This window comes from Aythya fuligula, chromosome 7 (genome assembly GCF_009819795.1).
Source record: "Aythya fuligula isolate bAytFul2 chromosome 7, bAytFul2.pri, whole genome shotgun sequence".
Lineage (NCBI taxonomy): Eukaryota > Metazoa > Chordata > Aves > Anseriformes > Anatidae > Aythya > Aythya fuligula.
Window position 1 is genome coordinate 9,040,007 of NC_045565.1, and position 17,569 is coordinate 9,057,575.

General features: G+C 37.4%; 1 protein-coding gene across 5 annotated transcripts in view; it reads right to left on the minus strand.

Moving 5' to 3' along the window:
• Positions 1-3,416: 3,416 nt before the first annotated feature.
• The window catches only part of WAPL (WAPL cohesin release factor), a 154,209-nt gene continuing 140,056 nt past the window's right edge, over positions 3,417-17,569 (minus strand). For all 5 annotated transcript variants that reach the window (XM_032191381.1, XM_032191382.1, XM_032191384.1 and 2 more), the window contains 10 exons: positions 12,848-12,959; positions 12,221-12,318; positions 10,646-10,722; positions 9,293-9,468; positions 8,851-8,966; positions 8,071-8,232; positions 6,644-6,851; positions 5,478-5,566; positions 4,340-4,435; positions 3,417-3,951 (listed from right to left, as the gene is read on the minus strand). In XM_032191381.1, the coding sequence (XP_032047272.1) occupies positions 3,886-3,951; positions 4,340-4,435; positions 5,478-5,566; positions 6,644-6,851; positions 8,071-8,232; positions 8,851-8,966; positions 9,293-9,468; positions 10,646-10,722; positions 12,221-12,318; positions 12,848-12,959 (1,200 nt within the window). In that variant the 3' untranslated portion in view covers positions 3,417-3,885. The remainder of the gene's footprint in view (positions 3,952-4,339; positions 4,436-5,477; positions 5,567-6,643; positions 6,852-8,070; positions 8,233-8,850; positions 8,967-9,292; positions 9,469-10,645; positions 10,723-12,220; positions 12,319-12,847; positions 12,960-17,569) is intronic.

Sequence of the window (17,569 nt, forward strand, 5' to 3'; positions counted from 1 at the left end):
GGGTCTGGTAACAGCCCCAGCTACCTAAATACGCTGTGACTTCCACATACCCAAAGAAGAAATTACTGATGTCCAGAAAGGGAAAATGAGGGAAAACAGAATACTTGCTAGTGCATCTGACAGCAAAAACATCTCCATTGGTTCAGTGAGTCACTTAAGCCTACAAACATGGTCAACACCAAGAATGCCCATTAGAATGCCCTGTTAAAGAAAAGTTAGAACTAAACCCAGTAATTCCCACCAGCATCTTTGTCCACCCAGAAGTGGCCATACAGCAGTGACAGTTCCCTAGAACTGCACTACTCCAGCTGCACACTTGGCACAGATGCTCCACTCCAGGGCAAGAAGAAAGCTTTTATACCTTTGTGATCACTGTCCTGTCTTCCCACTCAGAGACTCCATCTGCTGACAGCAGAAAACAAAGTCCATTAGGCCAGCTTGAGAAATCATCTCCAACGCTATCACTTGCTTTTACATTAAGCTTCTAATAAATCAGTGCTATACAGATCATGCCAGACTACTTTGTCATTATCCAGAAACCCTGCTTTTCAGAACAGTCTGAAAATGAAATAATCTATGTGAAAGGCTGACTCCCAAATCTATAGAAGCTTCACAATTGTCCTGTTTATCTGAAGATGCTGATGTCATCTCAAAGCACCCACAAATAATGCTTCCATTACATAGCTACTGATAAAATTGCCTAGAGGAAATACTTTTTACTGGATGTTATGAATTTCATGGGAAACACCTGCCTACATAAAGCTGTATCTGTCTTTAACAGTGCCACATACTAATAACATACTGTTCCATGTTTCCAACTGCAGAAGGACCCCTTCACAACACAGAAATAAAATTCCATTATGCTGATGCTTGTTAGAGTGGCAATTAGATGACACAGCACAGTTTCAATTGTCCTTATTATAGCTGATGACTTTCTGCATATTGTACCTGTATCATAATTGGATCAATTAAGAAAATTACATGGAAAAAATTCATCCTGAATCAATTAAAGCATCATTTCTATTAACAAAAAGAACAACACAATTTTCTATTTTTTCTGCTGAAGAAAGCAGCTATTAACGTTCTTCATAATGTAAAAAGGATCACCATAAAACAAACTGCCCCATTACCCTTATGCTCTTACACGTTTTGTTACTTCAACTACAGCTCTTCAGATTTGTCACATGCCCCTTCAGCTTTCAGATCAATAGCAACTTGTGTGGAGAACTCCAAAAATGTATCAAGAGATTCACCAACTCTCCAGAAAATGTCAAGCCCTAGTTGGTTCAATTACCTTGGAGTCCAGGCACTTAATTCTGTTGTCCCAAAACACCAATGCAAAATACAGCACTACCTTTAGGCCTCTTTTTATATTATGTTTTTCTTTTGAAAATTTACCTGACACTGCCTTTTTTTCTGCAGTCACTCAGAGGAGTGCTTTATTACATGTTAAAAGACAAGGTATGTATTGAAAGTAGCAATTTTATTTGAGTTAAAATTATTTACAAAAACCCAAAGACATACTTCATGAAACTGGTACAAACTATTTTTCCTGCCGTTGGCTTTTGCTCCAAAGATCACAGCTGAGAAATACTGTATAAAATAAAAATAGGATTGGATTCAGAAAAGTACTCTACTTGTTCTAATTTCCAATTGAGAGTATTTACACAAATATTTACAATGGAAAAAAAAGTTACTTTAAAACTTTAATTTGCAAGTTGGCCTCAAGTACCCTTTAATGCAGAGTTATTTGAGGGTCTAACACACAAAAATGCACTGCAGTTCACAGGGTGATTTCTCCCCCCACCCTCAAAAAAAAAAAATCTGCGTTTGTCAGTGCTTGACAATTAGTTACATTAAAAAAAACTGTTAAACACTGAGGTAAATCAATTCCCAAACAATTACCAGTGTAACAAAGAAAGGTAGTTGTCCCTGCTTTCCCCCCCAACATCATATCTGTATTGTCTCTTGCCATAACTCCACAGAAACTATATAATCATTCTGAAATCCAGCTGCAATTGAAAATCTCTGAAATCAGAAGACTAGATGACTAGATGGACAAAATACTCGTTAATTTCCTCCTGGTAGAGATGATTGACATACAGCTTTTGTTTCTCAATACTGAGCTGTTTCTGTTTAGTTTTTAAACAAAGGGGAACACAACCTCAAAAACTTTTCTAAGTTACACTGATACACTGAGTTTTAGAAGGTGATGAGAGAAAACGCAAAAAAGTATGACCAACATTGGATTTTTGCCACTAATCAGTTACTTCCTTACAGAATTCCCAACAATCTGCATTATCAAAAATAGGAAGACATAGAAGGCAGCCACTGTATGTAAAAAATTTACAGCTGGCACTGATACAAAAGCACGAGTTTGTAACTTTATACATGGAAATAACACAAGATCTAAAAGCAGGTTAGATTTCCTGTTATTTCCCCCTCATTATACATAGAACTAATATTTTTATGGCTTCAAGTTTTACAAATTCAATGGAATAACATGATGTAACTACCCATACAGGTATTTAAAAATGTCGATGAAGCAGATCTCAGAACAGTCTGCAAATATTCAAGACCAGCTTAATAAAAATAATTACCAATTCTTTTGGTCTGAATAATGAGTGCAAGAAGGTTTTTTTTTGTTTATTTTCTTTTTAAAAACAAAGTCATGTAATTTCTGGGATTTTTTGTTCCATTTAAGTCTTCAAACACAATGCTTTGCTATGAACTAGACCTCAGACTGAACAAAATCTTAGCTATATCAGCAATTTAAGGCTTTGTGTTGTATGCATTTTAACTTTGTCATACTACAGAAGAATGAAATAGAAAGATTATGTCAGCTGGAACCATTAATCCCCATTGGTGTTTTAGCTTCTTTAAAATTCTTCCCCCTATAACATCCAAATTCTTTGTATTGAACATTATAAAATACATCTTGAGCGGTTCCTTGAAACAATTAAAACAGCATTTCAAAGGTTTTGCTCATTAGAAGTGTAAAACTAACCTGGGATTTATTTATTTATTTATTTTTAACAGGGTACTTTTTTTTTTTTTTTTTTTTTTTTTTTTTTTTTTTTTTTTACAATTGCTGTTTATTTTACGGATAACACACCCTCTCTCAAATGGCTTTATGTGTCTATGGGTTTGCATGCTTCTTGGATCTACGAAGTGTTATGGTCTATCAGTTTACAGTACATGGGCCATGACAGTTTTAGAACTGAGAAATAGTTCAACCTAATTTCAATCAAAACAGTATAAAAAATAAACTATCCAATCCTCGCCTCTTTGGATTCCAACAAATTTTAAATATAGACAGTAGTTAAAATCACAAAAGTATTTAAAAATTTATATTTTATGATTTTGGAATAATCTAGTAATAAAAAAGCAAGAGCAAATTAAACTCAAATAGGAGCGGTGCTGCTGTCCAGAACTTCTTTATTAGGACATTTGATACCTCAGTAGCTAAGCTGCCTTTGCACCTGGCTGGCATGAAACAGTGGCTCAACAGTAAACAGCAGTTGCACTATCAGCAGCAAGTTTTCCCCTTGAAACTTGTCACGAACAAAGCAAGAAAAAAAGATAGGGAGGGTAAACCCTGCCAAAAATATTTAAATACTGCACTGCATCATAAACAGCATGGTTTCTTTATTTACTTTCCTCAGAACCTTTTTCCCCTCATTTTTGATAGTTGCAGATTGATGTAGTAACTGTCTTTTAGAAAATGCTGAATGCATGGTTAAGAGACCAGGTAGCCTTAAAAATCCGAACACGAATGACACAGATGAATGCTCTTGGTATATCCTTCAAGGACTTCTTTCATGACTTCTTCTTTTGTCTAAGGGTAGCTCCAGCATTAGAGTGCCTGCAGCAGAAGTTAAGTATCTAGCAGTGTTCCAAGTATTCAATCACCCTAGAGATAGATTTCTGGCCTGTTGTTCCAACAGCACACTGAAAGAAGAGAAAGAAGTAACAAATAAGCATGTGCAATATTACCTCTAAAATATTGAGAGCTATGCTCATATCAGAATTTTAGGGTTTAGAATTACTTATCAGTAAAAAATAATTAGGATCAGGAAGAAGATTCACAATATTTTCCTGAACGATAGCATTGAAATGGAATCAGAGTAGCTTCCTTTTATTTACTACAATAGTATCATATGAACAGGCCTTCAGTACCTAAAAACAGAGATAATCCCCCTAAAGCTCTTCTGAAGACATATGAAAATGGTAAAAACTTCTAAAAATGTATGGGTTATTAGCAGATAACACAATTACACAAATATCTATACCCATCAAATTAAATATATATATGTATATGTATGTATGTATTACTTACAGTAAGATTCATAAAACTGAGAAATTTTTTAAGCATTTCAGTCATTATTGAGAAGTCCCCTTCAGGTAAGTATTCCCTCACAGTAGTCACGTTGATCTAAGAAATTAAAAAAAAAAGTTTTAATTTGTGACATATTTTTCCAACACCGAGAACTATGTTACTCTTCACATGAGATGCAAGACAAATATATTCATAGCATGATTAAGATAGCTTTTTGCTGTCATCTCTATGATTCAAGTCCCTCAAAACTCATATATTTAAGGTGTTTATTTCTAGGAAACAGCAACTCCTGCAACTTGTTTTCCCTGTTAAAGATCATTACCAACATCAGACCTCCCCAGGACCTCCAAGGCTATCAAGAACTCAAAGAAATGACGAGGTTATTCTCCTGATGTGGAAACAATCTCCCTTCATAACTGTCAGGGGTTGAAAGTATTTGAATTTACTATCAGTACCTGTCCAAACACTAAAATTATGCACAGGTAATCGAAAGTTAAGGTGTAAAGTACAGAACAGAACGCTCAAGAACATTTTTGCCATCATGGTAAATTTAAACTAGCCTGAAGGCATGCTGAACCTCATCTTCATTTGAGCATGCATTTGACAGGAAAGTTTATGAAGTTTTGAAATGCCAGAGTTCCACATTTTTAACTTCAACTTTCCATTATGTATTTCCAACCCAAGGCAATCATCTTCAACTAATGTGGACATACACAATTTCATACAAACTTCACTGGAAATAAAATAGCAGACTAAGATGAAAAACAGATTGGCTGTTAACTTGCTTATTGAAACTGCTGAAAAATGAAGCAAGCTGTTATCATTATAGAACAGGTTAGCCAACCTTCCTTCACCTTTCCAGTGTTAGTTCATTTGTGAGCTAAGACTAACAACAAACACTAGAAAGGTAGAAGAGGTTAAATGTTCAATTCCTGTTTTTCTTTGATAAACATATTGATGTTCAAAAGATTTGTTTTGGATGGAATGCTTCTGGCAATTTTCCATAGAACTATATACATTAAGTTAGCTTCATCAGTGTACCAGCTCACATTGAACCCTGATTTAATAAACCCATTTCAACACCACAAATTATTACTTCACTAAATATTTTACTGGAGTTATTGACTTATTCCCTTACTGGACTCTCTTGGCAGAGACAGCCTAGAAGCAATGCTGTGTATGAGGCCACAATGCAGTCTTCCATGTGCTTCCCAGCATGCTGAAGAGCTGTGAAAAGAGACAACAGTGTATTGTATCCTCTAAGCAGCTGGTATCCTTTACTGCTTCAAATACAATCTTTCATTATCACTTTCCAGAATTCTGTTTTCTCAAACAAAATGCACTGAGATTTTAGAGGCAAGAATCAAACTCCTTACTTATCTCGCTAGCAGACATTCTTGAACAGAAAAATGGTGTTCATTCCCTTTCAATTCATTGTATTTTATAGCACTTTTATCGTCATACCATTTCAATGGGCAAATTGTATGTTTAACAACAAAATACGTTTCCTGTGATGCTATAAGCCAATGAGATTTGCACAAAAGAGAAGATTTTCATATTACAAATAATGGATACAGGACTTTTTGCTATTGGCTCAGCATTTTGGGGGACAAGTCACAAATAGCTACAGACAATGGCTGATGGAATTAAAAAAAAAAAAAGGAAGAAGAATATAGAGCAAGGCTCAAAAAAGCAAGATAGTGCATTTGCTATCAGAAGATTAACATGAGCCACTCAACTGAGAACGACTAATGTTTTTGACCAGCTGTATTTTCCAGAAACAAACCATGTAATTCAGCTTAAAGATGTTCAAATTCCTGAAATAAATTCCTAAAGATGAGGCACATCAAGGCATCACACAGGTACCTAAGATACCACTGATGGAGCAAGAAGAACTCAGAAAAAGAAAATGGGGACAGAAGGCAGAAGCAGCATACATGCAAGTAAATCAGGGAAAAGAGAAAAGAACTGAATGGAGTATGAAACAAGAAGGGTCAAAACACAGTGGAATATGAAATTAAGGCAGATATTGTTCTTCTGCAAAAGGCCTTGAAAACTATAAAGGCCTAAAAGTTCCATTTCAGAATTTCTTACACAGAACATACCTAATTTTTTATTTTTTATTTTTAAAGGGACTGACAGAGAGAAGGCACTATTAAGTAAGTAGTAGTACTGTGGGGAATACACTGAGGAAATCTCAGCCTAGTGGACTGCAGATAGACAGGAAGTAGGAGACAAGTTAAGAGTTTACACCATCACAGAGTTCTTGCCTTTTTCTGAGCTCATCAAAACCCTCCAACATACCTTTATTAAGATCAAGTTCTTCATCATCTTCTTCCTTCTTATCTTTCTCTTCAGTACTATCTGACTTTTCTGTGGAGACCCATTGTATCTCCCCACTTGTTTCTTGCCATTCCCCACTCTTATCATGCTGAGCAGTGGGAGCTTCTTTAATCAATTCATCTGTCTGGCTCTCGGCCAGCTGCGCTGCTCGCTCACGCTCAAGAAATAGCTGATAAGGAAAATTTCAGAAAGATTTCAATTATAAATTAAACCCTACACACACGGAATTAATACTTGAAAGTATATTTCTCCTTCACAATTCACCCATTAATAAGGTAGCTTTCAATACTATTCTTTACAATAGCCTTTTCTTCTTCAAAGGGTAACATGATTTATCACAACACTAATGCTGTGCTCTACAGAAAAGGCTTGACTCCTTCCCTCCCCAATGTTCAAGCAACTGGCAGATTCCTCTTAGGTATCAAAAATGCTTAGTTGCTTTTTTGAGACAGCGTCAAGAGTAAAAGTTGCCAAATTTTCTTGTCAATTTCTGTTCTTTACCAATCCTCTTTTTTCTTTTCATGTGAACTATCCTCTAATTGCTCTGTTAACTTTTCCCTTGATATGTAAAAAGTAAAAATTTGAAAATTTAAAGAGTAATTTAAGATGACTTAGCAAGTCATTTTAAGGTGAGTGTGACTTAACCAATCTTGTACTACACACTTACATCTTGTGAATTACTTCCCAAATCATATAACCACCAGTTTTAAATATTGCTTTGCACAGCTGTGTACATTGAAATACTTAATATTATTAATATCCTGATTGTTGACATTTTTGTCTGCTGCTGGACAGTCATTTCACATAATGAAATACAACAACTGCTAAAAATCCGTAAGCTTATCTCCATTAAAATTAAAAGGTTGTAAATGATCCTGTTACTTACTTTTATTTTCGTTTGCATGTTGGAGCTTACTCACCAAAATTATTAGTGGATTTCTTTTAAGAAGTTAGTCAATTCAACATTTAAGAATGGTGTTTCAAACCCACATGCATTATATTCACATTAAAAACCTGATATAGCATGGTTTAAAAAAAAAGGTCTTAAACTCCCATAGAAACAGTACTTAAAAATCTATGAAAGCAAAGTAGATGAGACAAGTAGCTTTCAATTTTTACAGCTGCTTAAAAATGGCACAAGGAATAAACTATACAGGAACAAGAAAGCTCTACAGAGCACAAGAGCAGCTTTCAGATGTCTGTAATAATGCTGCCAAGTTGTGAGTAGCACCCCTCTTCCCTCACTGTGCTGTATTACATTCTCAAAATGCGTAACAAAAAACTTTGACAAGCATCTTTGCTGCTGAGTTCTTTCTTCTTCCTTGAAAGTCTGATAATGAAAAATGGTGACTATTACAGGAAAAACACATTTTTGGCTCCTTTCTTACCTGCACTAAAGCCTGAACAGCATCAATCTGTCCAGTTATCTTTAGGCTATCATCTCCTTCTCCCGCACAGAATGAGTCAAAAGAACATGATGTTTCCATATTGACAAGACAGTGTCTGTTCCGAGCACTATATTCTACTAGATTGATCAACAGACCCAATCCCTGCAAGAATTGGAAAATCAAAGAATATTACACACATTAAAAAAAATTATCAAAACGTCTTTAGGCTGTATATTTCTCAGGAAACATACATACTAACACCTTTATAAAACAGTTTGATAAACAAGATTTTTCGATTCTGAATAAAACCATTTCAAATGTTTTTAAAGGTGAGATCTGATTTATTGATTAGGGATTCAGGGGTCCAACCTTCAGCTTCTGTTCTTAAAAGACCATTCACACATACGGTTTTAGTGTTTCTTAGGCCACAGATGCATTTTATGTACGCTGAAGTAAATTTGACACTGCCTTTATCTCAATAACATCCACTATATTTCTAAAATTGAAAAGACATTTGAAAATGAGGTAATTCAGACTTATTTACCTAAGTCTCTCACAATTCATCTACTTATTCCCATCATGCACAAAGAAAAGGAGAGCTCAAAGTCGTCAAATCTTTGAGTTTTCCCTGGACCTTACGGAAACCTCCTTTAAGTACTTCACTAAGGACACGGCCAATGAAGTTTGTAGAGGCTGCTCCTTAATTTGGAGCTGGAGTGGTTAAACACACAAGCAGGCAGCAAATCATTTAATATTCATGCAACAAACACAAGAGCTTACCAGCACCCGAATATCAAATCTCTGTTCTTGAGGTAGGAACTTTGGAACCTGAAGCACACAATTCATAGCTGTGCCTATCAGACCATCTTGTTCACCTGTTTTCGTACTACCCCATTCTGTAAACAAAAAGTTTAAAAGGCTCAATTTTTAGAAGATGGATTTTTCATTATTTTGAACAGATGGATAAAACCTTTTGGCCCTCAGGATAAACTGGGCTTTCTTGGCCCAAGCATGCATCTTGTTTACACTTCATACTTGCAGCTACCCACCCAATTCCCAGAAAACAATTACTGATTGCTACAAAGCAAGCATCTACCATACTTTACCATACTGTTTTACTGCACTGTACATGGAAAAAAAAGCATCAGTATAAGGGTTTACATTAACATACTATCTCTGACGCTGTAACACTGAATAGGTGTATTTTTTTGTTTGTTTTTACCATTATCATTCGTTAGGTTGAGCAAGACACCAATGATGGCCCTCATGCAGTCTTCCACTGCTTTACCCACATGGTTGGTTACATTCTGGTGAGGCAGAGGCTTATTGTCTGGTAAACAGATACTATCTTCAGCACGATTATATCGCTGGATTAACTCCTCACAATGCTGCAATGCTCTGCAAAGAGAAGACACAGAACAAAATTACCTGGATAACATACAGGATATTTCACTTTATACTTATTTAATCGGGAAAACAGCAAATATGGAATTTATGCAGCATTTTCCTGATAAAAGTGTAAGGTGCCTAATCTGTATGGCTAGATGATAAGCCTGTCACCTATAAAATCTTTTATGAGTTCAACTGAATTTGTGAAAATAAAACAAAAACAGGAAAGCTTTGTTGCCTAGAGCTTTAACAGCTTGAGATTTCAAGTGCAAAAGTTCATATTTTTCTTTCCAACTTCATCACAATGTCTTAAGGCATCTCCTCTCCCTAAAAACAGCCTCTCGTATCCTCTGACCATCAAGGCACAACATTATTCTGATAGTATTTTCTAACTGTTCACCTGTCTTGTCACCAGAGCTATGCCTATTCTGTGACAAATAAGTGACACGTGATTTTCCAGCAGAAGTAGCCTTCATCTCATAACACTACCGGATGAGACATAATTCTACTGCATTACATTAGTTTCACAAAGTGAGAGTGCTGATTTCAATTATAAACACAACTAAGATGTCAAAAGGACAGATTGGACTAACTAGCACAGTAAGTAGATTTTTTTTTCTTTAATTTAAAGAACCACTCAAAATATTTAGCCTACAACCATGCCATTCTTTTTCCAGTGAGGTCTGCACAGTCAAATTTTCAGCCTAATTTGCTTTCGTATGAACCACTTGGGCAGTGCAAGAGAGATTCAGTCTCTGCCAGTCAACTGAGACCTCATCCTGATTGATAAGTGGGGCTGGGAGAACAGTTCAGAACAAAATTTTCTTTATTCTTAGTTACATTAACTGTCAACTCACTATTATGCTTCATTCCAAAGAACACTTAAGATAATAAAACACTATCAACAAAAGTAGCTTACCAAAAGTAGCTTCTCTTCTGTGCTCACCTTATTTTGGTACTAAAATCTTAATCCACAGTTTGCAACTTCAACAGAACCAACAATAACTACATGTTCTTAGTACTCAGGCAGTTACCAATACCCTCATCTAAAATAACTTGAATATTACTGAAAAGCAACACAGAAATGAAGTTTTTTCCCCTGGAATTTTCTTGTATAGCAAATTCCAAATTCCTTGCCATTATCACATGCAGAGCTGTGCAAAAATGTCTTTTTGTTACAACTTACTTAGCTGAGGAGACTATGAGTTGCGAGTCTTTGTATGCAATCAGATAGCTCTGATTTTCTGGATTATGCACAGTAACCTAAAAAGGGGAGGAGAAAGTAATATTAAAAAAAAGAAACAACCTTTTCCTTGAAAGAACTATTCCCTTCCACTACCACTCCACTTTATTTAGATCCATTTTTCTTGATTATTATCCAGAATAAGTTTTCACTTATTGTACCAGTATTTCCTTGGAGTTTCCTACTTTTAAGTAATCCCACAAGATTGTGGCACTGCATATAAAGCCATCTTCCCTGATATGCTGCACACAGGAACTCTGTAAGAGGATATTCTGCCACAGCAGAACCTGAACCTGTATCCTGGGACACTGTAGTCCCAATGCATGTGTATGCGCTTGCATATACAAAGAAATATTTTGCTATTTAAGACTTGATGTCAACTCCACTTCTAAGAGCTGTAACTAAGAGCATTTAACTATAAACTTTTTCCTCAATTCTCTTGATTGGAATACAGAATCAATTTACAGAAACAGTAAAAGCTCTTCTTAAATTTTTGTTATATGGTACACTGATTTGTCCTCTCTCCCAAATTCCTAAGGATTTTACTATATCACAAGCCATCCTCAAATTCAATTTTGAATATTCTGCCACTAAACAAGTCTCTTGTGCTGTTGCTTGGCAATTCCATCCATAGAATATAATAGCAGAAAACAGATCTGAAAATTTTTCTCTCACTATTCTGAAGTAAAGGGATAGGTACTGTAACTTTGAAGTAGCCACATCTGCATTTGTTCATTGTACTCATTTTTTAGCTTACTTTTACAGTATCCTTGAGTTTATCTTGCTATTTTAGTCAGGAAGTATCACTGCAGCTACTTGACCTCTGACTCAGGCTTAATATCTTAAGACTCATTGACCTGTACTTTGAACCTGAACACCTCTTTCTGACATGCAGAGCAATATTTCAAAAACATCACATTTTTCTATTTGCTTACAATATCACAAGCAAAAAGAGTAACAACAAATATGAAACTTAACAAAATGAGGCTCTGTAGGGAAGCACACGCACAAGGTTTCTCTCAGTTAAGCTCTTCAAAAATTACCACACATTTTAATTCTGCTCAAACTTCTCATTGAAAAACATTTACCATCTCAATATACATGATCAACTGACTACAGATCTACTGTGACCTTCAAAGCAGTTTGCTCTTTCAGCACTTAGCTAGCTGACGTCTGAATGCAGTAATTCATATAATATACACATCAATTTATAGTTTTAAGAAAACACATTATGCTGTGTTATACTAGACTCACGCTAAAGTCCATCTCATAACAAAAGAAAACAAACAGCAGTTTTTCAGAGGAACGTAAAAAAAGCATCAGGTTATACACAGTTATTCTCAACAACAGTGAGTGATATTCTAAATTAATGAACAAAACTTCCAACGTTCCAGGAACACTGATAAACCTCACAATGTTAATAGCTTCAATTAAAACGTTTATTGTTACTTATGTAACTATATATTTACCGAACACGTTAGAGAAAGCATTTTTCAGAAATGTAATGTTCATACTTACACTTTCTAAAACCCGTAAACACCTTTCTGCACCCCATAACGAGGCAACCAATTTCTCTTCATTTTCATCACTGCTTAGGTGATCCACACACTCTTTAACTAAACAACAAAAAAATTTTACACTGTCAATAAGATGCCTTCAAAAGCCAAGCATTCCGATTTAACCAGCTATTCAGAGAGTTGCTATCAACCTTGTTTTACACCTTAATAACCCTGTAATACTAGGAAACAATCTCAAAGACATGATCAGCATTCCAAAATTGTTACATTTCTAGGTAAATTAAAAGAAGGCTGTGATTGTTGCCACACTAATTAACTATCTGTATATTTTATTTTCTACTAAGAGATTGTACAGTACATAATTATGTTTCTTAACTGCAAGTAAGTCCACATATCTTACAGATACATTGTTGTGTGGTACTTTGAAGTACTTTAATGTTCTTTCAATCCCACACGAAGAGATTTGTCACTAATATTTCCCAATAACTTGACATAAAATTGTGCATTTTAAAAAATTGAGAATATATATTTTTTTCTATTCTTGAGCAAAGAAAATTAATATTAAGAAAATCAAACATCTTGGATTTACTAATTTTTGCATACTGTAAAAACAGGATCTCCGATATACCTTTATCTACAATATGATCAAGACCACCTAGGAGTCGCAGTTCTTCTTTAAACCAGTCCCCAGCTCGTTTTGAGGTGAGAGACAGTAATGTCTCCATTGCCAAATGCCCGGTCTGAAAGAGTTTGATTCCAGAATTAGTGAAGTCAGCATATGCAGCTGCAGCCAGCACATCGGATCATACAAATACACCTCATACAAAACAAGGTTACAGTTTGAGTAGAAAAACCACCAGAGGGAGCAAGAATAGAGAAACATGTGCATCTAAAAAAATACAAAACCTTGGTACTCATTAAAAAGATATGTTAGCACTCTCAACTTTTTTTTGACATTTTTAATATTTTAGAAAGTCTAAACAGCCTGTTTTCATCTGCTTCTCCTGTTACCAAAAGAGACTAGTGGTAGAAGGAACGGAGCAAAACAGCCAGGTAGGAAAAAACCTGCAGTGAACACTGCTCTTTCCTCAGATACATTAACTTTGCTGCTTTGTAAAATACATGTTTCTAACCAAGTTTTTTGTGACTTTACTTTAAATGCAATAAAGAAAAAAAATCAACTATGATGCTGATAAAAAATCTTACTATATTTAGTGGATTCTTTTTTCTTAAGAGGAATACATACTGAAATTCTACAGCACTGAAGATAAGCTTACTCTCTGTAAATTGAACAGATTTTAGGTGATTATCTTAGTTAATCTCCTGCAGTATTTTTAAGCAGAACAAACCCCATCTATAAAAGACTGTTTATCTTGTTTTTATAAGAGCTTCTAAAAAAGCCAAATGTTAATAATAAAACATTATATATATATATACACATGTCTAATATGCATAAGATTTATATCTACACAGAACATTGAATTCTGTAATCTCTGAAAAACACACAAGTAAATGCGGACTACTATAAGCCTAATAATTTAACATGCCACAAATACAACAACGAGCAGCCAGAGAAAAAGCCATAAGATCACAATAAAGTCAACCAAATTCAACCACTTTATAGTTATCTTCCCTACGTGACACATTTGATTTCTAACACTTCAAGGAGTGCTGTGCTTATTCTGAGATGCGCAGCATATTCCAGGATACAAGCGCAAACCTCAGCACCTCCTGGGAATAACAGTAAAGCCCTATCTATCAGCCCTGCCAACTCCTGACCAAAGATCCTTACCCCTCTCTGAGAGAGGCGCATCCCATCCGGTGCCATCAGGCCCGGTGTAGCATAGACCTTCCCGTGATCAAAGAACCGTGACCAAAGTTCTGCTGGTCACACCAGTCTCGAAGCCACAAGTTCATGTGAACAGCACGCCTTTCAGCTTTGATGCCCCCTATCGGAAGGACAGAGGCAAACACAACCTGTGCCCCTGATCCTCTAAGTAGTCGCCCCAAATCCCTAAAGTTTCTTTTGATCGCCTTCGGACTTCTCGTTGCTACTTCATCGCTACCAGCCTGAAAGACCAGTAGCGGGTAGTAGTCAGTGGGCTGTACCAGGCGCTTGACTTTCTTGGTGAAGTCTCTCACCCGAGCCCCAGGGAGGCAACAGACTTCTCTGCGGGTTGGGTCCGGTCGGCATATCGGTCCCTCTGTCCCTTTCAGAAGGGAGCCCCCCATAACAATAGCCCTTCTTTCTTTTTTGAAGGATGATGTGGCAATGCAATGTGTAGGTCGCCTTGTCTTAGGCGCCCCCTCCAACTGGGATGGGTTTTTATCTACTTTGTCATTCAGATTGTCTTGTTCTAGTCCTTCATATTGATTATTTAAGGGTAGATGAGAAGGTGAGGTGGGCAGAGAGAGGGCTCGCCTACCACCCCGAATAGGCACCTGCCTCCATTCCCCCCCTTGATCTAGGTCTCCTCCCGCTGCCTGGCAGGAGGAGGGAACCTCCGTCTTCTGCATAACAGGAGACGCCTGTGCTGTGGCAGGCTCGTGAGCCTGCCTCAGAGAGGGTAGAGTGCACCTCCACCAGTCAATTTCCATCTCTGATTCCCTGATGCTCCTGAGCTTGTTCACCTCCTCCCGGAGCTCCGCTACCTGGCTGAGCAGTTCTTCAACCTGGGCACACCTCCCACAGGCATACCCACCACTGCTGTCGGAGACCGACAGAAGGCTGGGGGCACACTCTGCAGCCCAGGACCTGGACGGCTGCGTGTTTCCCCGAGCCCTCCGTCTGATTAGCCACACTGGTGACCGTGGCTGGAGATGCCGCACGAGATGCGGAGGCCACGGTTTTCTGCCTGGTTGATACCATGGTCAGGTTCTACGCAAGCAGGTTACAAGCACCAAAGGGAGAGGCAGCTGCAACAGTCCCCCTGCTCGCCCTGCCCGTGCAAACTGCCGTGCCACGCCCTTCGACGCACCATGCCCTGTTCGCCGCGCTCCTGGTCGCTCGCGCTCCCTAGGGGCAACTTTTAAACAGCCTGGGAGGGGGCGCTGCTGGCTCCGCCCGCACCTCGTCAGCCTCCCTCGCGAGGACTGCCGGGTCCCGGCGGCTCCCCCGAGTGGCCTCGATGCCGGACAAAAAGCCCTGCCCGCCTCGGTCCCCTGCTTCGCTGCAGAACACGTCTGCCGCGGAGCCGATCGCCTGAACAAAGTACTAACCAGGCTTGAATAAACACCCTGTTGTCTTTGAAAACCAAGTTGTTATTTGTATGATTCCTCCCCACCAACCTTGACAGCTTCAGCTGCTTTCCTTTTTTTTTCCAGATTATTGATCTCCAAGGAGAAGAAAGTTCAAGATCAATGCTGATAAAGAAGAATTACTACCCAAAAGTAACTCTTTATTTATTTTTTTCAGAAGCAACCTCTGCAGCAGTCACTGATGAGCATACAGGTTAATAACTGCATTTCTCCAATGTAAGTGGAAGTGCCCTTGCGTCATGAAAGCATCGTGGGGGTAAAAGAACATGAGCAGCAGCAAATCTACTACAGGTCATTGCTCACTGAGTCATCAGCATCTCAATTTCCCATACAGAGGAAACAAACACAGAGCTGCAATTACTCCTGCCACTGTTTCACCACCCTGGCAACAGGTAACCATCTTTAATTGCCAGCAGCTACTCACTCAGTCCTCCCACAGGAAGGAAGTTAGGCCCACTTGGTTTCAAACTTTTCTTATCACTGGGAGATAAAAGGTCCAAAACCTTGCTTTTACAAATTAAGTTAAAAACATAATAGCAGACAACATTTTAAGCAATGGATGTAGAACTGCCCTTCTGAGGCCAACCAAATGAGCAAGTGTTTTGAGGGAGGAAGGGAAAGAACCTGCAGACTGCAGTTTGACAGATCCCTAGTTCTCCACAGCTTTCCCATCTTCAGAAAATTTTTCACGCTTTCAGACTGAGCTTGAAAATTCTATAACATAGGTATCTGAAGCCAGGCATAACCTAAATCAGATTGGTAGAAGCTGAACAGAGACTCTCCTTAGAGATTTTAAGGGCTACAACAGATTTAACTAATCTATATGTGTTTCCACGAAATCTCAAAGTCCACATAGTACTTCAAATACAGTACTTGGTCTTCCTACAAGGGGTGGTGAGACTTCAAAAACTCCAGGATGATATTATTTGATATTCATACAACTGGTCAAGAGAACATTTAAAAACATGTATATACTAAAAATTGTCATTCAAGATTTAATTCTTGCTTTTAAGTAAAGTCTTGAAGGTATTTTCCAACCTTGATAATTCTATGATTCTGATGAATATTATGTCAATTACTATAAAATTTTAAGACCAAAGTTTCAAAACGTGTTTTCTTTAAGTTTTCAGCCTTATGCTGAGACTGAAAAACAAAATAACCCTTCACCAACTGAAAAGAGAAGTCACTTCTGAACATTTTCATCATGATGCAATGGATAAGAGCTAGCTTGCAAGCATCAGCTACACTGGGCTATGCTGACTGGCAGCCAAGTGCAATTTGCTATCAGGAAGATTAAGTGTTTCAGGTTTGATCTTCTCCTAAACCAGAAAATACTTGGAAGAAATTGAACACACAGAGAAGTCCTTTTCAATTTCTGGCTTTACATTTTCAATGTTGTTCATAGCAGTCTAGAAAACAGAATCCTTTGAACAGCTTTATGAATACTCAAGAATTAGCCCAAACTAGTTTCCAGATATAGTAACACAAACAACATTGTCTGTTAAAGATATGGGCAGCTTTGGTCACCTTCATTGAAGCTCAGATTCAAAAACCTAACGTGTAACTGGTTAAGCACAAACCGGAGCTATCAAAATAGCTGTTGCAATCTGGATGTTTCTCAGTGTTTATGTCTGAGTTTGAAAAAGTACAAATCTTTTCTATAACCCTCCCCCTTTCCCCCGATTTGCATTTTTTGTTAAAATTTTCTGCCTGTTTGTCATCTGGTACAAAACAGATTACGTATTATACCTCATGACAGAGACCAATGTGAACACAACTTTATGCTCCACACATGAAGTTCATTATTGTCTCAACTTACCATTGCAACTATCATAAATTGACAGAGAAACTATTTGTATCATTTGGTTTGCAAATATTCTCAGAACACTGGAATAGTCTACTTCTAGATGGCACAGCTGGGAGGGAACCAGTTTCCATCTGTGAGGTACTACAGTATTTAACACATTTGAAACAACAGCTCAATATAATTTTAAGAAATCAAGATGCCTCAGGGAAAAAAAAACAACACGTGTGATGATAAAATTCTTTTCTCATGGACGTATCTCTTGCAGGACTGAGTCCCTTTAATATA